The sequence below is a fragment of the Capricornis sumatraensis genome, chromosome 5 (assembly GCF_032405125.1).
Source record: "Capricornis sumatraensis isolate serow.1 chromosome 5, serow.2, whole genome shotgun sequence".
NCBI classification, from domain to species: domain Eukaryota; kingdom Metazoa; phylum Chordata; class Mammalia; order Artiodactyla; family Bovidae; genus Capricornis; species Capricornis sumatraensis.
The window spans coordinates 83,793,939-83,821,253 of record NC_091073.1 but is presented as its reverse complement, the minus strand read 5'-3'; the positions used below and the strand labels follow the sequence as shown (position 1 = coordinate 83,821,253).

At 42.7% G+C, this 27,315-nt stretch overlaps 1 protein-coding gene across 1 annotated transcript in view; it reads right to left on the bottom strand.

Moving 5' to 3' along the window:
• Positions 1–27,315, bottom strand: part of GLI3 (GLI family zinc finger 3) — a 296,245-nt gene that overhangs the window by 66,258 nt on the left and 202,672 nt on the right. The window contains exons 6-9 of the mRNA XM_068972921.1: positions 26,276–26,477; positions 8,452–8,665; positions 6,879–6,992; positions 5,172–5,312 (exon numbers count right to left, since the gene is read on the bottom strand). Of these exons, the coding sequence (XP_068829022.1) occupies positions 5,172–5,312; positions 6,879–6,992; positions 8,452–8,665; positions 26,276–26,477 (671 nt within the window). The remainder of the gene's footprint in view (positions 1–5,171; positions 5,313–6,878; positions 6,993–8,451; positions 8,666–26,275; positions 26,478–27,315) is intronic.

Sequence of the window (27,315 nt, the reverse complement as noted above, 5' to 3'; positions counted from 1 at the left end):
GGGGGATCAGCGTGGGGAATAAAACTGTTAAAAAATAATTTGATCTTTTTAAGACCTTTGAACAAATATTATATGTATTATTCTTTAAATGGAAAAGAACCGGTTGGAGGGGTGAAATAGAAGTTAAGGGAATGGTGGTGATAGAGCAAACAGGTGGACATTAGTTCTGATGATTATATTGTCTTTATTCTTCTGGATTCCACCAGTGATATTTTCAAGCATAACTAGATGCCTGACAGTGGTGACTCACACCAAGGTACACGTTCTTGGTCCTTCACATATATTCCCTTTTCTTCTTTTTAAAAAGCCTCTCAAAACATCAGTGGTACACACAACACCATTCAGAAGCAAACAACCTAAGACTAACTTAGGTGGCAGGCAATGCATGTTGGATATTTTTCCATTGTTCAAGGGCCAAAGCTGGAACTGTCTTCCAGGACAGAATTAATATAAGAGGGAAATGGGTCTTAGGAAGTTTTGGAAGCCTCTCTCACTTCTTTGAGAACCCAGGCCAGCAGATAGAATTTGAGTTGTTTTACACAGTAAAAAAAAAACTAAAACAAACCAAACCAAAACAAAAACCACATGCTGTGAACCAATATTCTACAACGTTCAGAAACATGTAAGATTAATGTGTTTTGGAATATATAATGCACAACAGCAAAAAGAATTAATTCATCTGAGATTAAAGGGGAAGTGTGGACTTCTCCAACTATTTTGAGATATTAGAATATGTGTCTTCACATGTCAAGGTAAGAGAAAATGCTGGCATCTTGGCAAATCATTAGTAAATTCTGTCTTAATCAAAAGTACTCTAAATTAATTTTTGTACTCTATGTCCTTCTTACTGTGTTCTTCCTATTTTAACTAAGAAGGGAACAAAGTACACCAAAAACCAGCTAACAAAAAAATAAGTCTATCTACTTAGCTTCTGGGCATAGAAGTAAATTTATGACAAATTTAATACCAGCTGGAGAGTCATGGAGCCCAATTATAATTATCTTGCTGAGAAGAGAAATTAATTAAACATCCCAGTGATAAAGACCTCACAGCAAACTTGGAATCAACACACCATGGGAGAAGGAGAGGGGCTTGAAATAAAGGAGAAGGGAAGGCAAAGGCAATATTTAGCCCATCTGTTCAGACAGTAATGGACCGGGGTCATCTTTTCAAGAGAACACGGAGTGCAGTACACTGAAAACGAGACGACCTGGTGGGCAAAGTCGGCTGAGTCCCTAATTCTCCTCTTCAACTCTGTGATTTGCTAATGCGAAACACATGTCTCCCTTCTGCACCAAGTTCAAATGACTCTGGAATTCCAACCGTGCAGCTCAGCGACTGAACCAGAACAAGGGGAGAACTTGTCAGGATTTAAGGGCTTTCAGCAAAGCCCTTCAATTGCAGCCAGCACCCTATTCCACGGGAGGATATCAATTATAGATAGTGACTTGCTTTCGCAGGCAGTCGGGACTGTCAGACACTAGATAGACAACCATGAAGAATCATGAATCTTTCTATTAACTGTAAGAGGGGGAAAAAGAATGGGTCATGGCTATAAATAAGGCAGGGCATCAGAATGGTTTAACACCTTGCCTCTTGGTTGTCGGGAGCATGAAAATTCAACTAATTCACAAAATGTCCTCTCTCCAAGGAGAGTCGCAGGAAAGCACACAGTTCATACTTCCTTCTGCCCCTATAAAACTGGGTTCTGCCACTGGTTTTTGGTCTGACTGCCACCCAAGTAATTAGGTGGACTTGAACTAGCTATTCATTCCACTGACAAAAAAATAATACACCAGGCCACTGCTGAAGCTATCAGATTCACCATGAGCAGGAAGGCACTTATTATGTCTGCCATCCAAAGGAAAATCAATTTGAACATACAAGTTTGGAATTTCCGCACACCAGATAACAAGTAAAAAGGTATGGAATAAATGGTATTAAACCAACATCCTTATTTATGTTTTTGTAAGTTAAAAATGTTGATTTCACTTAGCTAAGTTTACTGAACTCCTATAATTAATCTCAGACGAAAACTAATATCACAAAGCAAATGTACTGGGTAGTCTCCTAATCCTGACACAAATTTCTTCTTGCCGATTTGAGATTAAAAAATGTCACTGCGTGTGTCATTCATTCCCTAGTTGTTATAATAAAACAGACCCTGGTGGCCGTTTAGTTGATTGGTGAAGCAGCCTTGCCTTAAAACTACTCAGAACTCTCTGTTAAAGCATCTTTCCTACCTAAAACCTTGTGCCACTGAGATTAGATAGAAGTATCTGTGATATCCACTGTCTTTTAAAAACTTTCCTGTGACATAGAAGGCATGGAGAATATGCAGGTATCACAACAACCCAAAAATGTTACATTAAAACTGGCCTCTAATGAAGAACACGATTCCTTTTAAATGTAGACTTAGAATACACTCCTATTGCCTTTCCCATTTGATAACAACTGGACTAAAGTCAGGGCAGTCCTTGGAAAAATGACTTGTGCACAGAAAAGGCACCGTGAGACTGAGTCCTGTCTCAGAAGGACGTTTTAAAGGGCAAGCAGCACTGCCAACATATTGTTTATGACGACAGGTTTTGTACAAATAGTTCTTCCCAAGTACGCTGTCCACTCACTCTATCACTGAGGGTATTCTTGGCCTCTTCCCCTCTTCGGGATTATTTCCCCACATTAAAAGAAAAATTCCAAACTTTTTTTTTTTCCTCTTTAGAGTTACAATGTCTGTGGTTTCTATTAAAACAGTCAGCAAGAATAAAAGGCCATTAAGTCAGGCTTGGCTTAAAAATAACACTTGCATCAAATTAAGTTCATGGAAAAATCTGGAAATATACCCTAATTAAAAACATTTGACTTTTTAGTTTCTTGCTGGCTTGGAGAAATCTAGAATTCTCTCGATCCTATTACAAGGAGACATAATTTAAAAAGAAATGGGGAGGAGGGGCCCGGATGTCATGTTCAACTCTCTCAAAATGTTCTGAATATGATGGACCTTAAAACCTGGCAAACCATGTATTTGACCCTATAATGTAAATGCTGATAGCTCAGCTGGTTAAGAATCCGCCTGCAATGCAGGAGACCCCGGTTCGATTCCTGGATCAGGAAGATCCTCTGCAGAAGGCACAGGCTAACCACTCCAATATTCTCAGGCTTCCCTTGTGGCTCAAATGGTAAAGAATCCGCCTGCAATGCAGGAGATCTGGGTTTGATCCCTGGGTTGGGAAGATCCCCTAGAGAAGGAAAAGGCTACCCACTACAGTATTCTGGCCTGGAAAATTCCATGGACTGTATCATCCATGGCGTCGCAAAGAGTCAGACACGACTGAGCGACTTTCAGTAATAATAATAATATTAATATTAATAATAATGTCACTGCAGCATGTGCTGCAGTTGGGCCAGGGTACAGAAGACACTCTTCAAAAGCCCAAGCAACTGACATACATACATCACTATGTATAAAACAGATAACTATTGAGAACCTACTGTTTAGCACAGGGAACTCTACATAGTGCTCTGTGCTGACCTAAATGGAAAGGAAATCGAAAAAAGATTCGTATAGCTGATTCAGCAGAAACTGATGCAATATTGTAAAGCAACTATACTCAAAAAAAAAAAAAAAAAGCCCGCGCACGCAGCATACGAAACATGGAGGTGTGATGGAGGTGTGTCAGGAACTGTATAATCTTAGTGTTTTAATGGGCTTCCCAAGTGGTGCAGTGGTAAAGAATCCACCTGCCAAAGCAGGAGAGGCAAGGGACATGGATTCAATCCCTGAGTTTGGAAGATCCCCTGGAGTAGGAAATGGCAACCTACTCTAGTATTCTTGCCTGGAAAATTCCACGGAAAGAGGGGCCTGGTGGGCTGTAGCCCAGAGTCACAAAGTCAGACACGACTGAGCTGAGCGACTGAACACAGTACAGCGCTCACAGCACAGAGCATAAATGGAGGAAAGCTATCAAGCGAAAGGAATCGTCTGAAAAATGAAAAGTGTAAAAGCGAAGGGAGTGGAAGTGGGTATGCGTATGGTGTGTCTGAGTGACAGGGGAAGGGAGAGGAGGGGATCCCAAAGAAAGCTACTCCATCAGATTTCCTGTCGTATTTAAAGCTTACAAAAGGGTTCCACATGGCAAACCATCCTTAATGCCTTAATGCAGCCCTGTGCTTTGACATTATTTCATCCCTGATTATCTAAATACCCTTCCATCTCAGCTATTCCTGGTCCCATTTGCCAAGGAGACTCCACTGGTCTGAGAAAGTACCAAACAAAGATGAAGCACCAGCTGAGCAATCAGGGCTAATCGAGTATGCGTGTGTGTGTGTGTGTGTGTGTGTGTGTGTGTAATCAGGGTTGAGTGTGTCTGTGTGTGTGTGTGTGTGAGGAATCAGGGCTAATCGAGTATGCGTATGCGTGTGTGTGTGTGTGTGTGTGTTGGGGTGGGGGTGGGGGTGGGGTGCCCTGCATTTTCTGCAATAACAGGTAGGGGAGCGAGGCAGAGACTTCTGAATCTGGTGTGGGAAAAGAAGGTGAGGTTCTCAATCTGACCATGTTGCAGTTTCCAAAACATACATCACTATCCACATTTTAAAATACGTATCACTTTTTCTAATAACTATGGGGCCTGCAAGAATTAGCTTCAAGCCAAGAAACTGTGCTAATGGCTTATCCTGAACCATTACCCACTTCTCATAGAGAATGCTAACTGCTGTCTAAAATAATGGGAGAGTCCTGAGGTGGTGAGGGTTGGGGACAGTAAGGAAAAAAGAACTCCCCCACCTCTCTGATTTTTTTTTTTTTTTTTGTATTGCTACTGGGACTTGGTTGAAATCAAACTTGGTTAAAAGGTTAATAATAATTCATGTCCAGCTTACTATGATTCAATACCATCAAAGTCGCTAACTCAAAATAGTGTTTTCTGGCTTACAGGATCAGAGTCATTACACTGTATTGAAGACTTTATTGAATTTTACACTAAGCTTTAGCTGACTGAACAGGTCAAGCACCATGGCTCAGAGTTTTCTTTATTCTCAGAGAGTCATAAAGCCCTCTCCAGTTTGCCAGGCCACTAGCTAAGAAACCTGACTCAGCTCGGGGTCAGGAGAGCTGACCCCACAGGAAGGGTCACCTAGTTGTAAAGCCCCGTTCCCCAGCCCCCTTCACTCACATGCACCAGCTGCTCCTGGGTGTCGAACTCTCGAGAACAGCCTTCCCAGTGGCAGTTTGTCTCGTAGATGACTTCAGGCTCCTGTTTGCTTTCATCTTTGTCCCCTTCCTCCTTCACCAGGGTTGTTCCTTCTGGCTGTTCCTGAAAGGCAGGGAAGGGAGAAACGAGGAGATAGAGGGGAGCAAAAATCAGACACAATAGGAGGGCGGATAAGAAGAGAATGGAGGAAATTGATGTAGGCTTGTCTTCCTCCAGATGCAGTTTTTTTGGGGGAAATAAAATGGAGCCCAGGTCTTAAAAACTGTGTTTGTGAATTGAAGAAACCAGAGATGGAATCATTTTTGTGCTTTTTTTCTTTTTTTTTTTCAGGTTTACCCAATGCATCTTCAGAGGTCATTAACTTGCGATTAAAGACAATGATCCAAACCAGAATATTTGCGATGGTGAGGCCAAACTTTGCTATCCTGAGTACCAAGGTGGAAAAAAAAAAAAAACCCAAAAAACTAAGATGTTATCTCTTAAGAAAAGCAATCAAACTGGGTCATGTAGTCTTTACCCAAAAGACTGGTCTTTCTCTTTCAGTTAAAGTCTTTTCAGCATATTAATTTGTTTATTCTCATAGTCTGGAATTCAGGGAAAGGGTTTACTGCTAATTGTAATTCTGTTCTTCCTGCCATTGGAGGTTCTGAGAGGCACTCTGTGGATGTTTACAGGGATGATGTCTCCTTGGTTCAACTTCTGGTCTCCAAGGCTACACTCCCTGCCCAGGAGCCAGAGCATCTAAAACTTGGCAGCATAGTCTTTTCTAGGCTTCTAAGGCAGCTTTGCAGAAATGAAAAGACAAAGAATTTCCAGAATTCTGGGAGATGATTAGGTGTGTAAATTCAGGATCTGACCTGCGGTTAGATGGCAAAAGCTGTATACAAGTGTTTAGATATAATTAGCAAAATGTAAGAGCAAACCCATGACACCCACTCATTCCATCCTTCAAGTGCTCCCTGAAAAGGAAATGTGGGTTTAAGTTTGGGCTAAAACAGCCTGACAATTTCAGGGTCCAGATTCTGTGCACATTCGGACTCTTGTCGTACCCTTATCTCAGGCATTGAATTAATGTTCACTGAGCTCCGTATTGGGCACAGGGAACGTGAAAGATAGGGTGATGGGCATAATCTAAATATTTTTGAAGGTGAGGCTCAGGATCTCAGTAACAGCAGAGACTAAACTGAAACTTAAACTTGTACTTTCAGGACTTTGGGTAAAGAGCCAGAATTGAAGTAACCTTAGATTAGGTTAGCTGTGGCAGGATCCCTCCTGGCTCTGTAGGGTCTCCTGGCCAGTGGGAAGTGGCAAAATAAGAACAAGAAAGAACATGATCATTGTGGAGAATATCCTTGGTCTGCCCTGCTCAGGCTGAGAGCCAGGCACTCGTAATTCAGGCCCAAGATCAGAGCCAAGGCCTGAAGTTTGTTCACATCCCTGATCAGCAACCAATGCATCCAACCACTTACTCTATGAACTCAAGTATCTACCTCACAGAGCTGCGTGCATTTTTGTGTGTTTGCTTCTGAGCTGGAGAAACAGAGTCAAACTCCAGATCTGGCCATCTGTCAAACGCGTGTATACTGCCAAAGCCAAGACCACACCAGACAAGCCGAAGCTGTGAAAGACGCCAAGCTAGATGGGGCCTGAGTCAGGCATCTCCCTCACCTGCTGGCCCCGTGGCCCTGGGCTGGGGAGGTCTTCATCTGGTTTGATCTTGGAGCGTTTGTTGTGCACCAGGTCCCCTGTACTGCTCACCGCAGACTCACTCGTGGGCTTGTTCTGCAGGTCACATTGGCAGGAACAGAGACAAAAATTAGATTCTGATCAACAAGCAGGACCACAGCCAAAACACACCACTCGGGACTAGCAGGCTTCTTTGGCACTAGAATGATGACAGATATGGCTCCTATTTCCAGGTAGCAGAGTTCAGAAATTGTGTTCACAGCTAGGATAATGAACTTATTTACAAACAGAAATTGCATTACAGAGGTAGAAAACAATCTGATGGTTACCAAGGGGACGGGGGTAGAGGGATAAATTGGGAGATTGGGATTGACATATAGACACTACTGTATATAAAATGGGCTTCCCAGGCTGTGATGTAAAGAAGCTGACTACCGATGCAGGAGACATAAGAGACACGGGTTCGATCCTTGGGTCAGGAAGATCCCCTGGAGGAGGGCACAGCAAACTACTCCAGTATGCTTGCCTGGAGAATCTCATGGACAGAGGAGCCTGGAGGGTTACAACCCATAGGATTGCAAAGAGTTGGAACAAGTGAAACGTCTTAGCATGCTCACATGCATATATAAAATAGAACTAATAAGGGCCTACTGAATAGCACTGGGAACTCTACTCAGTACTCTGCAATGACTTATATGGGAAAAGAATCTAAAAGATATATGTAAATGGATTCACTTTGTTGTACACCTGAAACATTGTAAATAACTGTACTGAAATAAAAATTGAAAAAAAACCCAACAAACTCAGGATTTCATGAGGCATTCATGAGGCGTCACCTTGTTTTTACTCATGAGTACCAACTCCTGGTGGCTTTTCAAAGCTAGTGGAAAACAGCTGGAATCCTGGGTTTAAATGAACTCCAACAGTCCAGAACACAGGGACTGCAGGACAGTGACCCAATCATGGGCTGTATGTTTCTTTTATTTATTAAAATTAAAAAAAATTTATTTACTTTATTCATTTTTAACTGAACTATAATTGCTTTACAGAATTTTGTAGTTTTCTGTCAAACATCAACAAGAATCAGCCATAGGTGCACCCACGTCCATGCCCTCTCGAACCTCGCTCCCATCTCCTTCCCCACCCCACCCTTCTAGACTGTCACAGAGTCCCTGTTTGAGTTCCCTGAGTCATACAGCAAGTTCCCATTGGTGATCTATTTTACATATGGTTTTGTAAGTTTCTGTATTACTCTATCCATGGGATGTATGTTTATTGAATGGACAACAGACCACACAGGGTCAGAGGGAAGCCAGACCAAGTAGCTTTTCCACCAAGGATAAGATGACTAGTGGAAGAAGCTCTTGTTTCTTGAGGAGCACGTACATGGCACAGTCACCAAATCTGAAGACAGAGGGCCCTGGGTTGGGTGGACAGGCTGCGGTGTGGAAGCTGTGAGGATACTATGGCCTGTGCACATCCAAGGCTGATGTGGCCCCATGACTTTCCTCTATGGTTCCCAAGACAAACCAGGTCATCAAGATGTCTGTCTCACCTGTGAGGACTCGGAAGGGCCGGAGCTGACCTGGACGGGGTTCAGAACTGTAGGGATCCCGGGAATAGGCCTCTGGGTCGGGAAAGTTGGGGCGGGGTGGATGAGCGGAGGGCTGTGTCCAAAGGCTGAGCCTAAGCTCTGTTGTCGGCTTAGGATCTGCTGATGCATGTGGAGGGACACGGGCGCCGAAGGGTAGGTGAAGCTCAGGGCAGGGCTGCAGGTGGGAAATAGAGGGAAAACCATCATTCGCGTGGGATGCAGAGACCAGCTCACCTCTATATTTAGTTTGTCCTCCCCAGGTTGCATCAGGGCTGCGTGTTCAAATTAAAAAGTAGAAACTATGATTGACCAACATCTCAAAACTTCCTAGAGAAAGGTGATGACTTAGAGGGGACGCACATGGGCATGTGCACAGATACGCAGACCTAAGATTCCGCACAAGTGAAGCAAAAGGTATCAGCTCAATACCAGCTATTTATTGCAATAACAAACTTTATATAACAAAGAGAATGGGTGACTACATGCTTTATAGGACTTTTAACGGCTCCTCATCCTGTAAGTCCCCACGCAGGGAGCAATTCTTTTCATCTCAGCTCACCCTGAACACTTTCATATGTCTCCAGATCTTATTACAAGAGGAAAGAAAATCAATTGGTTAAATGTGTTTTGAACACCATGCTTGTCATATCACTCATTTGTTTGTAAAGATGGAAAGCTTGGTTCATCTAGAATGCCACCTAAAGAATTTCCATCAGTGCCGTCTGGTTACAGAAGCTGATGGATTAACCTCTCCCAGCTGAAATCGGTGATCAATGAGCTTCGATGGAGCAATATTCCAATGGGAAAGCATCGCTCCCTCTTCCAGCTAAAGAGCACTCAATGTCTATTAACGTCCATTATACATGCTAATGCCTGTCACCACTTCATTATGCCCAAGCATTTCCTAGGCTACCGGAAGTTCTGAGGAAGCCCCACTATGACCTAAAGATTTCTGGACTAGTAGGCACTGCCAGATTGTTTTCTGCACCAGCATAGTTTAGGAATCCAGTCCTCTTAAGAGAATTAAGTGCTCTTGAGGAATTTGCCAATGACTTTTAAAAAAGCACGAAACACTGTAATTGCATTTGTGAAAATTTCTTCCTTAAAAAAAAAAAAAAAAACTCAGTGGGAAAATATATACATACATAGATCTTTCTCCATCCTACTGTGTAAGATCCAAAAAGAATCAAGGTTTCTTGCAAAGTCAAAGGTAGAATTCATGAAAATTTTCCAATCTGGTGGGTTAATTACTATTGCCGTTAAGAGCATTAACTGAGAATATAATAATTACAATAACAAAATTCAAACCATTTCAACAACTTTAAGTAATAATGCTGAAGATATACTCACTTCATTAATGTGACTCCACATTTTGCCCATTTGACTACAATCCATAAAAGGCAATTTCAATGGGATTACATTACTATTATTCTTACAGAGAACCTTGCGTTACAATAGCTCGCCCATTTTAGACTGAATATCATTAAGAATGCCCTAGGAGAATTTCACGGGGCTTGGAAGAACCCTCCTTTCATTCTGTATTGTGTTTCTTTAATAAAGGAGAGCAGAAACCTGGTGAAAACAGTCATTGTTCACAGTAAGTTAGGGAGAAATCAGTAATAATATTTCGCTTTGGCAGCGCTATAGTTTCTGCCAGTATTTCCGAAAGCAACCATGAATGATTACAGCAAGACTTAGCGAAGGTAGCTGTGCGGATGATTGATAGGGCATTAATCAAAAGATGCATATCTGCCTCAGAATTTGTTCACAAGCTTTCTTCTAATAGCTGATTTCATGTTCACTGAGCTCTATGCCAGTTTGTCCAATTTATTTTTCGGTGTACAAGCCATTCATCAAAAAACACAATGATTTAACCCTCCCTTCCCCCCTCTTTCTTTTGGTGAATGGGTATTCCTCAGTGTAACTACCTCATTCTGTTCATTAAAAAAACAAAGAAAAGCTAAAAGATCCCATTACCTATATATTTACAATGTGATATGGACTCTGCCCAAAACTCCATGCACCTCTTGTGAGTTTCAGGAGCCTGAATGATCAGGTAGGCTTAGTAAGGGGGCTCCTTGGGTCATGTACACCTCAATATTGGAGAGCTCAAAAAGTTAGGACCTAATTAATAATCAAGACTGTTAGAGGTAGTCTTTCCTGCCTTTCACAAGGCAGGAAATGCCCTCAGTTGTGTATATAATGCAATTTACAACTGCTAATAGCCAGATAGGATGGGTCCATTTGTACTTTTAAAAAGCTGTAGAAGAAAAAGGCAGGGCCAGCATTGGTGCTGCAGCGCCCTGTCCCCAGGTACGATGTCTTTGACCTCAGCAGATGTACGAAGGACTGCAAGATCTTTCAACCCAAGTGGGTTTTGTCCCTTCTGGGGCTGCATTTTCACTGTTCAAACCAAGGGACAGGAATAAACACTGGCCAAAATCCATGCCAACTCTTAGGTTCCAAGGGATATAAGAACATACAGAAGGGGACAACGAATTTTATTTTTTTGAAATTTTAAATTTATTTTATCTTTTGGTGGTACTTAGAGGCATGTACGGAGAAGGCGATGGCACCCCACTCCAGTACTCTTGGCTGGAAAATCCCATGGATGGAGGAGCCTGGTAGGCTGCAGTCCATGGGGTCACTACAAATTGGACACGACTGAGCAACTTCACTTTCATTTTCACTTTCATGCATTGGAGAAGGAAATGGCAACCCACTCCAGTGTTCTTGCCTGGAGAATCCCAGGGACCGGGGAACCTAGCGGGCTGCCGTCTATGGGGTTGCACAGAGTCGGACACAGCTGAAGTGACTTAGCAGCAGCAGCAGCAGAGGCATGTAGGATCTTAGTTCTCCGACCAGGGATCAAAACTGTGCCCCCTGCATTGGAAGCGTGGAGTCTTCAGCACTGGACTGCCAGAGACGTCCTGGACCACCAAATTTTAGTGGTCCTTACTTATTCACAAGGAGTCAGCAACAGATATGCTCTCTCCTCCATGTGCAAAGAGCTGGGTGATAGCAGACATAGGTAGAGACATTGCGTCACCCTACAGGAGCAGGCACTGCTGTCAGCTCCTGGGAGGAAGGCTACTTGCTCAGGATTACAAAGCCTGTTTAGGATTTGATGGCAGAAGTAGATGTTTTTGGCTCTGTAGCAGCGTCACTGAATGAATTCAAGAGCCAAGTCGCCTCTTGGTTTTAGAATAGCCTATGAGGTTGTCCCTGCAGTTGTATAAAGAAGAAGCAGAGGATGGGTGATGACTGGGTACTGCATGTAATGTCAAGTAGAACAAAAAACATCACCATCCTCCCAAGAGCATGGAAAGAACCTCTGAGGACTTTCCACCAGTGGGAGGGGGCAGGGGACCAGGGCCACCACCCCCTGTTCCCTGATGCCAAGTGAACTGTCATCCTAAGCTCTGAATCCCAGTACTCCTGTGTCCTTCCAGAGGCCAGCATGGCTGCTTGCATTTGGTCACTCAGACCCCAGCTTAAATGCCACCTCCTCAGACACAGAGGCCCCCTGAGGCCGAGGCCCCATCTAAACCAGCCCCCTCCACAGCTCCTCATGGCATCATGAATTCCTGTTTGAAAGCTGTGTTTTCACTGCAGGACAAGGCTCTCTTTTAGGAAATGGCAACCCACTCCGGTGTTCTTGCCTGGAGAATCCCAGGGACGGGGGAGCCTGGTGGGCTGCCGTCTCTGGGGTCGCACAGAGTCAGACACGACTGAAGCGACTTAGCAGCAGCAGCAGCCAAATGTTAGGCTCGGGGGAGCTGGGCCCTGGCCTGTCTTGTTCTTCACTAACCCCTGGTGCCCGGAACACTGCCAGGAACAGGGCAGCCCCTCAAGATGAGTTGATGAGTGACAGAACCACTCTCTCAAGGTATGAGTTGCCGTTGCAACACATCACCACAAGTTTAGTTGTTTTAAAACAAAATATACTTGCTCTCTTGAGAAATACAAGATGCAATCAAGATTGCTGGAAGAAATATCAGCCACCTCAGATACTCAGATGATACCACACTAATGGCAGGAAGTGAAGAGGAACTAAAGAGTCTCTTGATGGGGGTGAAAGAGGAGAGTGAAAAAGCTGGCTTAACATTCAACACTGAAAAAACTAAGACCATGGCAACTGGTCCCATCACTTCATGGCAAATGAGTGGGGAAAAAGGGAAAGAGTCACAGATTTTCTTTTTTTGGGCTCCAACATAACTGTGGACAGTGACTGCAACCATGAAATTAAAAGACACTTGCTCCTTGGAAGGAAAGCTATGACAAACTTAGACAGGATATTAAAAAGCAGAGACATCATTTTGCCAACAAAGGTCTGTATAGTCAAAGTCATGGTTTTTCCAGTAGACATGTATGGATGTGAGAGTTGGACCATAAGGAAGGCTGAGCACCAAAGAATTGATGCTTTTGAATTGTGGTGCAGAGAAGACTCTTGAGAGTGGCTTGGACTGCAAGGAGATCAAACCAGTCAATCCTAAAAGAAATCAACCCTGAATATTCATTGGAAGGACTGATGCTGAAGCTGAAGCTCCAATACTTTGGTCACATGATGGGAAGAGCCAACTCACTGGAAAGGATCCTAATGCTGGGACTAAAAAGCCTCTTGATGAAAGTGAAAGAGGAGTGAAAAAGTTGGCTTAAAGCTCTACATTCAGAAAACAAAGATCATGGCATCTGGTCCCTTCACTTCATGGGAAATAGATGGGGAAACAGTGGCAGACTTTATTTTTGGGGGCTACAAAATCACAGAAGATGGTGATTGCAGCCGTGAAATTAAAAGATGCTTACTCCTCGGAGGGAAAGTTATGACCAACCTAGATAGCATATTCAAAAGGAGAGACATTACTTTGCCAACTAAGGTCTGTCTAGTCAAGGCTATGGTTTTTCCAATGGTCATGTATGGATGTGAGAGTTGGACTGTGAAGAAAGCTGAGCACCAAAGAATTGATGCTTTTGAACTGTGGTGTTGGAGAAGACTCTTGAGAGTCCCTTGGACTGCAAGATCCAACCAGTCCATTCTGAAGGAGATCAGCCCTGGGTGTTCTTTGGAAGGAATGATGCTAAAGCTGAAACTCCAGTACTTTGGCCACCTCTTCACATGCGAAGAGATGACTCATTGGAAAAGACTCTGATGCTGGGAGGGACTGTGGGCAGGAGGAGAAGGGGACCACAGAGGATGAGATGGCTGGATGGCATCACCGACTCTATGGATGTGAGTTTGAGTGAACTCCGGGAGTTGGTGATGGACAGGGAGGCCTGGCATGCTGCGATTCATGGGGTCACAAAGAGTCAGACACGACTGAGCGACTGAACTGAACTGAACTGAACTGAATGCTGGGAAAGACTGAAGGAAAAAGGAGAAAAGAGCGGCAGAAGATGTGATGATCAGGTAGCATTACTGACTCAATGGATATTAATCTAAGCAAATTCTGGGAGACAGTGAAAGACGGGGGAGCTTGGCATGCTGCAGTCCATGGGGTCACAGAGTCAGTCAGACACGACTTAGGGACCAAACAACAACACTGCCCTCTTATAGCTCCAGAGGTCAGAATCCTCAAATGGGGAGGCAGTACTGCATTCCTCTGGAGTCTCTGGGCACCTGGCCTCTTCCTGCTTCTAGAGATTGCCTGCATCCTCAGCTCGTGGCCCCACCTCACTCCAACCTCCTGTGACTCCGTCTAACTCTGACACCATCCCGCCTCTCTCTTATAAGGACCCCTGTGGTTATATTGGGCCAGCTACATGGTACAGAATCATCTCCTCTTCCTAAAATCTTTAACTGAATCACAGCCACATAATTCCTTTTGCTGTGTAAGATAATACACTTACAGATTCCAGGGAGTAAGATGTGGCATTTATGGGGGGGGCATTATTCTGCCCATCCCCCTCAGAACAGTCACTTCAAAAAAAGGCAATTTGACAACATTTATCCATCAGTACAAAGCTAGTAACTAGATCTGTGTGTCTCTGCAGAACTTCAGTAGCCGAGGACAAGCTGCTGATTACAGAGGTTGAAATTGTTTTTGAAAAGTAAAGTTCAGTGGTAAAACAATCTGTCTGCAATGCAGGAGATGCACAGGAAACCCAGGTTAGATTTATAGGTTGGGAGGATCCCCTGGAAGAAGAAATGGCAACCCACCCCAGTATTCTTGAAAATCCCACAGACAAAGTATCTTAGCAGGCTACAGTTCATGGGGTCGCAGAAGAGGTGGACACAACTTACCGACTAAATAACGACAACAAATTCTATTTTTAGAAACCCTGAAAATAAATCTTCCTAAACAGTTCATACTTTGTTCCATAATTTCCTAGAAATATGAAGTACTGACATTGTTGAAATGTTTTATACATTGCTCTGTCTTATTTCAAGGACAGAGTCCTTGGTCCACCTGAGCTATATGACCCCAAAGCCTTTACATTTCTGCTCACCCTGCTCTTTCCAATGGATCAGTTGAGGAGCAATTAAGTTTATGTTCTGAATTTTAAATTTTCTTCACTCAACATTTGGTAAGAGTAATTTAAAAATTTATAATATCATTCACTTCTTTTCTAAATGACTACATGAAAGATGGGATAATTAAAAGCATGCAAACATTTTTATAAGAATGTGACTTACAACTGTTAATTTATATTCAGTCAATAAAATCTGTAGAAAGTGTCAGACGGCCTAGATCCTCCCAAAGGATGGTCTAACATAGTCACAGTCCTTCTGAGATAACAACCCAAAAGCAAGTGTTATGGAGGAAAAGAAAGTGTCAAGGTCATAAAGTCTGAGGAGTACAGCCCCAGGATCCCCTGGAATTGTTAATGTGCATTTCACAAGTCCCACCCCAGGTATGGTTTGTGGCAATATTTGCAGGAGCTTCCAGAGAGACACTCTGAGAAACACTTTTCTAGGACAACAATTAGAATATTCTGTAATAACCGTTATGGGATAAAGAATCTGAAAACAAATGAATATATATACATGTATAACTGAAACACTATACTGCACACTGTAACTAACACACATTATAAATCAACTATACTCCAGCAAAATTTTTAAAAAATTAGAAAAGGAAAAAAAAGTTAGAATAAACTAATTAATGTTAATTTGCCCTGTAGTTTTCTCAAGATAAAGAATTGAGAATAATGTGAATTTTTGATACCTTATCATAGTGTGTGTGGTGTCTTCATCCACCAAACATAATTTCTACCCATTAAAACTGGGTCTGGAAGATTTTGTTTTATATAATACCTGAGAGGAAGCATGCATGCCACTGTAGGCAGAAACTCGGGGACAGAATTCTAAATCACGATCACTACTGATTCAGTTTCCCTTTGAGTCTTTGCTCTGAGCTGAGCTAAAAGTTCAGTTCTTTTAACTGAACTAAAAGAACTAACCAAATGAGCTAAAAGTTTTAACTCTGCTCTGAATTAAAAGCGATCAGCAAACTATCTCAGTGGGAACCACTATTTTCCAAAAATTTAACATTAAAATTCCTAAAGTCTGAATCGTTAAGAAAGTTTGGATGCATTTATTCTCCATCACAAATCAGAAGTAATGTTTTGTCAATATTCTTTCACAAAGTGGGGTCAAATTTTGCAAACTGGTCTTCTCTAAATATCGCAATAAATAGCCCAGAAATCTCTCCCTTATCTGGAACTCTTCTGCCTCAGAGTTTCAACAGCTGTGGCCAATCTGGTTGAAATCTGGGGTGTAAGTAGAAAGAAAGGATGTTAAGCAACTAAAATATATATTAATGTATACAAATGAATAACTGAATCAGTTTGCTATGCAATAGTAAGTAACACAATACTATAAATCAACTCGGAGAAGGCAATGGCACCCCACTCCAGTACTCTTGCCTGGAAAATCCCATGGATGGAGGAGCCTGGTAGGTTGCGGCCCATTGCGTTGTGAAGAGTCGGACACGACTGAGCGCCTTCATTTTCACTTTTCACTTTCATGCATTGGAGAAGGAAATAGCTACCCACTCCAGTGTTCTTGCCTGAAGAATCCCAGGGACGGGGGAGCCTGGTGGGCTGCTGTCTATGGGGTCGCACAGAGTCGGACACGACTGAAGCGACTTAGCAGCATATATCAACTATACTTCAATTTAAAAAATTTTAATAAATACCATAAAATCCACTCCCTTATTTACTAATTCAATAAGTTTTAGCTGAGTACTTTTTACAGACCCCCTTTATATAGCCAAAGAATAAAACAATTATTTGTAACTGGAAAGTTACATATTAATTATAATTGATATATATATAACTTTGAAATCCAAACACGTGCTTGACTTTCACAAAAAATATTTTTCTTTTCACACCAAGGAAGTGATGTGAGTCAACATTTGTACAGAACTCCTCTGATCTATCTGTAAATTGATAATAAATTATAGAAAGAACATATAAGTGGGAGACACTAAAAGTTCATATTGTAGAAGATCATTTGTTAAGATGTATCCAACCCTACTATACATACAAGTATTTCAAAGTCATTAATATTCAAGTCAAATATATTAAACTGGTTAAAATAGTATGCAAGTTTAGGACTGACATGTACATATTGCTATATTTTAAACAAATAACCAACAAGGACCTACTATAAAACAAATAAGTAAATAAATAATTTTTAAAATTATAATAATAAAATAGCATATGAGACAAATCCATAATGTATTTTAGAAACACTTCAAGAATTCAACATATAGTGGAGGATGAAAAAATTAAGATCATGGCATCCAGTCCCATCACTTCAGGGCAAATAAATGGGGAAACAATGGAAACAGTGACAGACTTTATTTTGGGGGGGGCTCCAAAATCACTGCAGATGGTGATTGCAGCCATGAAATTAAAAGGTACTTGCTCCTTGGAAGAAAAGCTATGACCAACCTAGACAGCATATTAAAAAGCAAAGACATTATTTGCTGACAAAGGTCTGTCTAGTCAAAGCTATGGTTTTTCCAGTAGTCATGTTTGGATGTGAGAGTTGGACTATAAAGAAAGCTGAGTGCCGAAGAATTGATGCTTTTGAACTGTGGTGTTGGAGAAGACTCTTGAGGGGCCCTTGGACTGCAAGGAGATCAAATCCGTCAATCCTGAAGGAAATCAGTCCTGAATATTCATTGGAAAGACTGATGTTGAAGCTGAAGCTCCAATAATTTGGCCACCTGATACGAAGAACTGACTAACTGAAAAAGACCCTGATGCTGGGAAAGACTGAAGAGGGGAGGAGAAGGAGACGACAGAGGATGAGGTGGTTGGATAGCATCACCAACTCTATGGACATGAGTTTGAGCAGGCTCCAGGAGTTGGTGATATACAGGGAAGTCTGGCGTGCTGCAGTCCACGGGGTTGCAAAGAGCCAGACAAGACTGAGTGACTGAACTGAACTGAAGAGGATAGGGATGGGCTGGATAAATTAATAATAGTACAATGAACAAAGCTGAGTGGCTCAGATGGTAAAGAATCTGCCTGCAATGCAGGAAACTCAGGTTCGATCTCTGGGTCGGGACAATCCCTGGAGAAGGGAATGGCAACTCACGCCAGTATTCTTGTCTGGAGAATTCCATGGGCAGAGGAGCCTGGTGGGCTACAGTCCATGAGGTCACGAAGAGTTGGACACGACTGAGTGATTAACACACATTAGGGGACGTGTTCTGCTGTAGTCTTTTATACTAGGAGAGTAAATAGAGCTGATTACAATATTTAAAAGACCTGTTTCTAAGTAAAAGTGAATTTTAAAAACTTGGAATTATAAGAAAGATGGCAAGAGGTCGGATCACCCAGCCATGTCATGCTTACAGGTCAAAGTTTCTACCTTACTGTTTAATGACTTGAGTCCACATGGCATCTATCCATTCCCTAAAAAAAATACATAGGTTTTCCTTAGAGCTGCGTGGAACATCTCCTTCCACTGAGTCTCCATACCACAGGTCCTCTGTGTTAATGTGGGATCAGGGTGTAGGGTGTTGCCCAGGACATAGTGATTAATACTCCATGCATTTTACCTACATTGGCTTCAACAGAAAGGCTCATCATCAGTTTCCAGGTTCATCTCTAGAAGCCCTCCCTGACCTGGAGAACTCAGCATGGAGCCAGGCTGCCCTGAGGTTGATGTGAGAACCACTGTGGAATCCTGACACCGGTGGTCACAGGAGAGCCCGAGTCACAAAGGCACCCTCTCTTACCCAAAGTGAGGAGGAATGATGAATATGTGGCAACTATTCGCAAAGAGTTAGACACAACTGAGCGACTGAACTGAACTGAACTGATAGATTCTTAGTAAATATTTTTAAAGTAAAATCAATGCTAGCAACCTATAAACAAATTTTTTCAACTGCCCTATTTGGTCAGTTCTGTTCAGATATGAAATTTTAAAAGATACTTAGAAGAAACTCATGTGATGCTTTTATAATGCATTTTTTCAGGTTGGGCACTGGGATTAAGAAACTTCATGCTGCAGTCTAAACGTCCATCGACAGAGGAATGGATAAAGATGCGGTATATACACACAATGGAATATTCCTCAGCCATAAGAGAATGAAATAATGTCATTTGCGGCAACATGGATGGACCTAGAGACGATCGTGGTAAGTGAAGTAAGACAAAGACAAATATCACATGATCTCTTTTAAATGCGGAATCTAAAAACACACAAATGAACTTATTTACAAAAAGAAACAGACTCATAGACATGGAAAACAAACTTATGGTTACCAAAGGGGATAGCAGGGCTGGAAGGAATAAATTAGAAGGCTTGGGATTAACATATGCACACTACTCAGACTGGTTCCAAATAGGAAAAGAAGTACGTCAAGGCTGTATATTGTCACCCTGCTTATTTAACTTATATGTAGAGTACATCATGAGAAACGCTGGACTGGAAGAAACACAAGCTGGAATCAAGATTGCTGGGAGAAATATCAATAACCTCATATATGCAGATGACACCACCCTTATGGCAGAAAGTGAAGAGGAGCTAAAAAGCCTCTTGATGAAAGTGAAAGAGGAGAGTGAAAAAGTTGGCTTAAAACTCAACATTCAGAAAACGAAGATCATGGCATCTGGTTCCATCACTTCATGGGAAATAGATGGAGAAACAGTGGAAGCAGTGTCAGACTTTATTTTTCTGGGCTCCAAAGTCACTGCAGATGGTGACTGCAGCCATGAAATTAAAAGACGCTTACTCCTTGGAAGAAAAGTTATGACCAACCTAGATAGCATATTCAAAAGCAGAGACATTACTTTGCCAACAAAGGTCCGTCTAGTCAAGGCTATGGTTTCTCCTGTGGTCATGTATGGATGTGAGAGTTGGACTGTGAAGAAGGCTGAGCGCTGAAGAATCGATGCTTTTGAACTGTGGTGTTGGAGAAGACTCTTGAGAGTCCCTTGGACTGCAAGGAGATCCAACCAGTCCATTCTGAAGGAGGTCAGCCCTGGGATTTCTTTGGAAGGAATGATGCTAAAGCTGAAACTCCAGTACTTTGGCCACCTCAATGTGAAGAGATGACTGACTCACTGGAAAAGACTCTGATCTGGGAGGGATTGGGGGCAGGAGGAAAAGTGGATGACAGAGGATGAGATGGCTGGATGGCATCCCTGACTCAATGGACGTGAGTCTGAGTGAACTCCGGGAGTTAGTGATGGACAGGGAGGCCTGGCGTGCTGCGATTCATGGTGTTGCAAAGAGTTGGACACAACTGAGCGACTGAGCTGAACTGAACTGAATTATATATAAATGGATAAACAACAAGTACTTAATATGTAGCACAGTGACCTATACTCAATATCTTATAATAATCCATAATGGAAAAATACCTGAAAAAGAATACATATGTACATGCAAGCGCACACCCACACCCACACACACCCACACATCTGCACACCCACACCCACACACACCCACACACACACATCTATGTAACTGAATCAGTTTGCTGTATACTTGAAACTAACATGGTAAATTAACTTCATTTACCATGAAGTTAATGGTAAATGGTCATAAAGAGTCAGACATGACTGAGCACAAGCACAACAACAACCCAAATCATGTAACTGGCCAGTCATGCAGACATAGTTAGAAAGACATCATCGATTTTTTAAAAGCATCACCAGACGTGATTATATTCCTATCATAAATAGCATTTCCTACCAATCCCTTTAGTCATGTGTCCCACTGGAGGATTTTCAAGAGAGAAAGAAGGGAAACAGAAAAGGAGATCCACAGTGAGACCTGGCAGGTTTGGCCAAGTAAGTAGCTAAGTGCCTTTGATTCAGTCCACAAACTTCCCTGAGCTCCCTGGTCTCTAAAACAACACACCCTCGCTGGGGCCCAAGCCTTGCGACAGGCTTTGGATCAACAGTCCACAACTATACACCACCTGGCCCTGCCCACCTCCAACCTTGTGCTTTGCCTCATCTGCTTCCTAGGCTGCTGGTAGTCTCCAAACATCCTCACTTTGTATCTGATTGGAAGCCTTTCTCTTGCATGAGTTCCATGAGGACAGGGATCATGTCTCTCATTCACCTATGCAGCCCTCATGCCCCGCACAGTGACCAGCACACAGCTGAAATTGCAGTAAAATATTTGGGGAATAAGTGAGTAGTAGATTAAATGAAGTACTACCTAAAACCAATGGTCACATCTGGGAATAAATGCAAAGTATCCTTTTCAGTCAGGATTTATTATTTTCATTGATTCTGGGGGAAGAGAACGTTGTCTCATAATTTTTAAAAGATCCAATCAGAATTTTAAGGACTTTGGTTATTTGGCTCTGGATTCATTCATCTATTCTTCAGTGTTTCCCACCCAACTCATTTCGAGTTCTTTCTCAGACACAGACGAGTTGACTCATCGCAGGTAACAATGCAGTGTCAAGCTGCACTGGTTCCTACTCTGCTCCGGAAATGGCCCTGGAGCTGCCAACTGCATCCGTACTCCAGGGCCTCCAGCAGGGCTGACGCTTCCGTCCTCTGGTCACCAGGCAGAGCTGGGCAGTACTAGCCACAGAAAACACACACTCATTTGTGAGGCCGCACTTCTGGGCACTCAGCTCTCATTTTCACCGAGATATCTGTCCTAGCTGAGCCAGACCTGAAACTGCTAAGGATGTGAAGCCTTCTTCATTTTTGCCATTAAACCCAAAGTGAGAAAGCTTTAACTGGTGGGTTAGAAATGAATGGATTACTCACTTCTTCATTTCATTTAGGTTTCCTAGAAAATGGAAGATGAGAGTCAGTTGGAACAATCTTTCCTCTATTTCTAGGGGAAGGTATTAGCAGAGGTCAAACTATTTCTAATTTAACACTATTAACTGGATAAAAACTGGCCTTTACCATTCAGAGGATACAGACTGTATTGGATAAATGTGACTCATCAAGTCTTAGATGGCATTTCTCAGGGTGATGGTGAGTTTAAATCTTTTTGAGACAATATTTCACAACATCCTTTCTAAGTGCATAGAGTTATTTTTTTAAATGATTGTCTTAGCAATGTCTTAATAAGTCAGACATAATCAGGAACCATTTCTTAACTTGTAGATGGGTTTTTATGAATAAATATGTGGTCTATATGGAATTTTTATAGCAGTCTAAATTATTAAGTAGATACATCAACATAAGAATCAAATGGGCTTCCCAGCTGGCATCACTGTAAAGAAACTGCCTGCCAATCCAGGAGACATAAGAGAAGTGAGTTTGATCCCTGGGTGGGGAAGATGCCTTGGAGAAGGGCATGGCAACCCACTCCAGTATTCTTGCCTGGAAAATCCCATGGACAGAGGAGCCTGGTAGGCTACAGTCCATAGGGTCGCAAAGAGTCAGACACAACTAAAGCGACTTAGCAGGCACACGTGCAAGAACCATATACAAACTGAAGATGGACATTTGCTTTTGTAGCCCTTTATTTTGTATTCATCCCTCTGCATTTCTATACATCTATCAACTTATGGATACATTACTATATTCATACAGACTATAACTTTCTGACAACAAAAATCATTCATCCACCGCAGAGAAAGTTCCTTTTAATAAGGAGGGTGATTAGAATTCTAAAGGCTCATTAAAGAGCTCCTTCATTTATTCACTCCAGAAATATCTGTGGAGTGCTGTCAAGGTGACAGGGCGCAGATGTAATGGTGTGGGGAGTGTGGCCATGAACAAGGTATCACAGTCCTACACCTTCTGGCCTTTGTATCCCAGTGGAGGAAGACATATAGCAAACTACCAGATGAGCAAGTCAACAGGGGAATTTTAAACAGAGGTCCATGTATTGTCAGCCTCTTGGAGAAGAGCATTAGAACTGGAACATGCATGTGAAGGACACTTTTTAGAAAACTGAACGTGTGTCTTCACACATTGAAACATATCTTTAGAAACTGAACTGACACCATTACTATATGCACTGTCCACATGAGAAGGAGATTAAGATTAGAAAACACACACAAGTCAAATGTAAAAGTCAAATGTGTCTGGTGCAAATTACAAAGCAAATGATTGGACGGCTGGTCCTCTCACAAAGACCCTCTGCGCTTATGCGTGAAACAAGAGTAACACTACGCTTTCCAAAACTGCCATGAGATGAAATCGGTAAGAGCATCTCACACCAACCATGCCCCTGGGTACAAAGCAGAGATGAGCTGCATTCTAAGTTCACCTTTGCTTCTCATCTTTCCCTCTTGAGAAAGTTACCCTGTGTATATCTCTTCATGCAGCTTCCTTCCCTGTCATCCACCAGTCCTCCCACTTACTGAGGAGTCCTCCAGTCGGTCTTCAGATTTCGCCAAGTGAAACTTGGAACAGGGCTAGAGAAGCACTAATGTTACTCCAGCTAAAAGCCTGGCAGGTGGTGCCGATCGTAATTCTTCTAATAAATGTATTGTTATGGCAAGGCGACCTCATCTTGGGTTATCTGTATTACTTTATATGCATCTAAAGCTATGCCTTATCCTAACACACAGTGGCTGTGTATTGAAGAACGAGAAGTCTGGCTGCAAGAGTGAAGAGGGACTGGTGAAGAGCCGAAGGCAAGGGTGACCTGAGAGCCTAGCTATTTGACTGCAAACAGGTCTCTTGGGAACTGAATTAGGGTCTCTGCTTCCAGCTCCAGTGAGAAAAACCAGGTCCGTTGTAGCTCCTTGGTGGCAGGGGACAACGACCATTCCAAGTCAGGATACTGGCAGTTTCTTAAGGACTGATACTAAATTATCTAGAGAAGGGAAGGAGATTAAGAAGCTGGTGAAGATGCTGGGGTACAAATTAAAGACAGCATCACGACCATCTGGCACCATTTTCTCATCTAAATCCTTCAGAGGCCTTATAAAGTCACAGTAGCTGGACGGAGAGCACAAGGGAAGAAAAACAAAGATGAAATAAAAATTCAAATGAAGAAATGAAGAAACAAATATCACTCCTGTGAATTTCACTGTGTGCCCCATTGCTATGAGTTCTAGGCAAGCCACATAATAATGACATGATTTCAGCAGACTGATATATGGTCAGTGGCAATCTATGATCCCAGGGAAATTTGCCAGGAGTGCAGAGCAGCCAGGCCATGGCTGGAGATGACCTCAGAGCCAGACTGGGGTGATTACAGCATAGCATGGCCAGGCCCTGGTGGCTTATCTTCTGGACAGATCATCAAGGCCGGTTCTCCTGAGGTTCTGCCCTTGGGTAGCGGTCTACATCCAGGTACTGACCATCCACACCAGCTTTAATAAAAGTTACCCCTTTCCTCTATCGTGGGAATCTTGTCTGTAGTTTACAAATGTGAAGACGGAACTTCTGAGCCAGTAGGCGAGTATGGTTTGGACAGCTGGTTCTGCCTGACTTTAAAGCGAATCTTAAGACTACATCAGCTAATACTGAAATTACCCCAGGACCCCTCTGTAGGTATCAATTGCTATCATGTTGTTGTTGTTATTCAGTCACTAAATCAAGTCAGGCTCTTTGCAACCCCATGGACTGTAGCACTTCCCTGTCAGGCTTCCTTGTCCTTCACCATTTCCCAGAGTTTGCTCAAACTCACATCCATAGAAGTCAGTGATGCTATCCAACCATCTCACTCTCTGTCTCCCCCTTCTCCTCCTGCCTTCAATCTTTCCCAGCATCAAGGTCTTTTCCAGTGAGTCGTCTCTTCACATCAGGTGACTGAAATATCGCAGCTTCAGCTTCAGCATCAATCCTTCCAATGAATATTCCGGGTTGATTTCCTTTAGGATTGACTGGTTTGATCTCTGTGCTGTTCAAGAGACTCTCAGGAGTCTTCTCCAGCACCACAAGTCTATCATGTAAACAGAGTTATTTATTCTGTTCCATGCTTCCATACTTTCTTGACCGTATTAAAAGAACAGATGCAGCAGAAAAATGACATCGTATCAAAATGGAGATTTATATTTGAACACTTGATGCTGAAGCTGAAACTCCAATACTTTGGTCACCTGATGCAAAGAACTGACTCAATGGAAAAGACCCTGATGCTGGGAAAGACTGAAGGCAGGAGAAGGGGACAACAGATGATGAGATGGTTGGATGGCATCACCGACTCGATGGACGAGTTGCAGCAAGCTCTGGAAGCTGGTGATGAATAGGGAAGCCTGGTATGCTGCAGTCCATGGGGTGGCAAAGAGTCAGACACAACAGCAACCAAACTGAACTGAATGTGCCTGCCAAAGGAGACTGCTGATAACTGAACTAGCGAAGAATTAAAACTGTAATGGAAACTTACAGAAAAAAATAACGGTATTCATCATTTCCAGTATATATTGTATGTGACTACTGCCAACATTTTTCTGGACTGTTAGAATTTTCCTTATATGTATATCCATCATGGAAGTTGCATCAATTCCTTTAGACTAAAATCCCTGCTGTCAGGGTTTTCTTTTTTTTTTTTTTTTTTGAAGTTTGAAAGAGATTTATTTAAAAACAGAACGACAAAAAAAAGCGCCTTGGTATTCCGTTTTGGAATTTTTGGGTTTTCCAACAATCAACAGTCACTGGAAACTTAAAACACTTCCCCTAAGGCCCAGAGGTACAAAACGACGGTCTCCACAGGCTCATGGTAAGAAGGACACGATGTGCAAACCCGAGGTTGATGGAGACCCACCCCCTCCACGCAGGCAGCCTATGGGGCTCCAGACCTCCCGGAAATCTCCGCCAAGATTCACTACCGAAGAGTGGATGAGAAAGCCATCCGGTGAAAGCCCTGCTGTCAGGACTTCCCTGGTGGTCCAGCGGCTAAGACTCTGAGCTCCCAATGCAGGGGGCACAGGTTCAATCACTGTTTGGGGAACTAAGATCCCGCACGCCGCTCAATATGGTCAACAAAATCCGCCCTGCTGCCCCTTTTTCTTTCTTCCTCTCAAAGCGCACCTTTACCCTGTGAGGCAAGACTCACAGCTGGTCTTTTGATTTCTGTCCTGTCTTTGCAATTGTCCCCAAACCAGGTATGAAGTCGGTTTTTCCTCTCGGGAACTATAACCAGTAAGGGGAAAAAAGATCCCCATTCTCACTGTCTCAATGGAGTGGATTTCTTCATTCCCAAAGAACTACTATTTCTCTTTACGGGCTGCTAACTAACATCTGCAAATAAGTCTTTTCGGCACAATAATTGGCTCTGGAACCCACTGTAGTGAAATTTAACCTGGATCCCCATCTCAGGTCAGTCCCAGTGTCCTGCTGTAATTCTACCTTGTAGGCAGTCAGTACCGCAAACATAGGTGCAGGCAAGCAGTGATGTTTTATTAAAGAAACGTATCATGGATTTAGGGAAAATACATACCTGATTGCACTTGCAGATAAGTGGCCATAGGAGCCACTTGCTGAAGAGCTGCTGCGGGAATTATTGAGAATCGTGACCAGGGAGTTGGGAGATGTCCTTATCATGGTCTGAAGGTCAAAGCTGTGATCGGACAGTGGCGATATGGACAGTGTACGTTTTCGGCTCGGCCGGGCTGACAGCCTAGGGCTGGGGAATCTGCTGCCTGTTATATAAACAAAACAGAATCTGATTACCTGTGGCTGGATTTGGTACCTGTTATCTACTCCTATTACCCCGCATGGAAGAACTGGAGGATAAGAAGCCAGCGACCAGTGGTGACAAGTACCTTTCTCTTCCCGCTTGTGATCTACTGGCTACAATTGAGGAAATTAGGGAGAAATATTCATCTTCCAGGGACTTACCTCAGGGGAGCTTTGTTTATTAATGTGCAGGCAAAATGATAAATTGCTAAACAAAAGGGAAAGACTTTTATGTGTTATCCCTCTCATTTCCACTGATTTATGAATCTGACGGCTGCTTAGATATTCTCATCATTAATTCACCACAAGCGACAAAGACAGTGGTTCTCAAGTCATATCGCACCCATCCTCCCCACTCCCAACACGCATGGCTTTAAAGCAATCAGCCAAAGGGGAAAAATGAATTAAAGTACCCTAAGATAAAAAAAAAATCCAGCTTAGTTATGCCTTCATTTCCCCATGATTTCTGTAGCTATCTGATCACAGACTATTTATGGCTTTACTGAAAAAACTGATAAATACATTATCCTAAATTAATGGTTCTCGATGGAGGGGTGGGAATAGATTTTGCCCCCAGGGGACATGGGACAACATCGGGAGATATTTGGGTTATCACAACTCAGGGGGTGCTAGAAACATCAAGAGGGTAGGGAAGTTACTGCACACCCGGGGATGTGCAGGGCAGGCCCCCATCATGAAGATTCATCTAGTCCTAGCAGTGCCCAAACTGAAGGACCCTGCCTTAAATTCCCCATATCTAACAGCCTAAGTCCCAAGAAACATTTAAAAGCTTGGGACTGT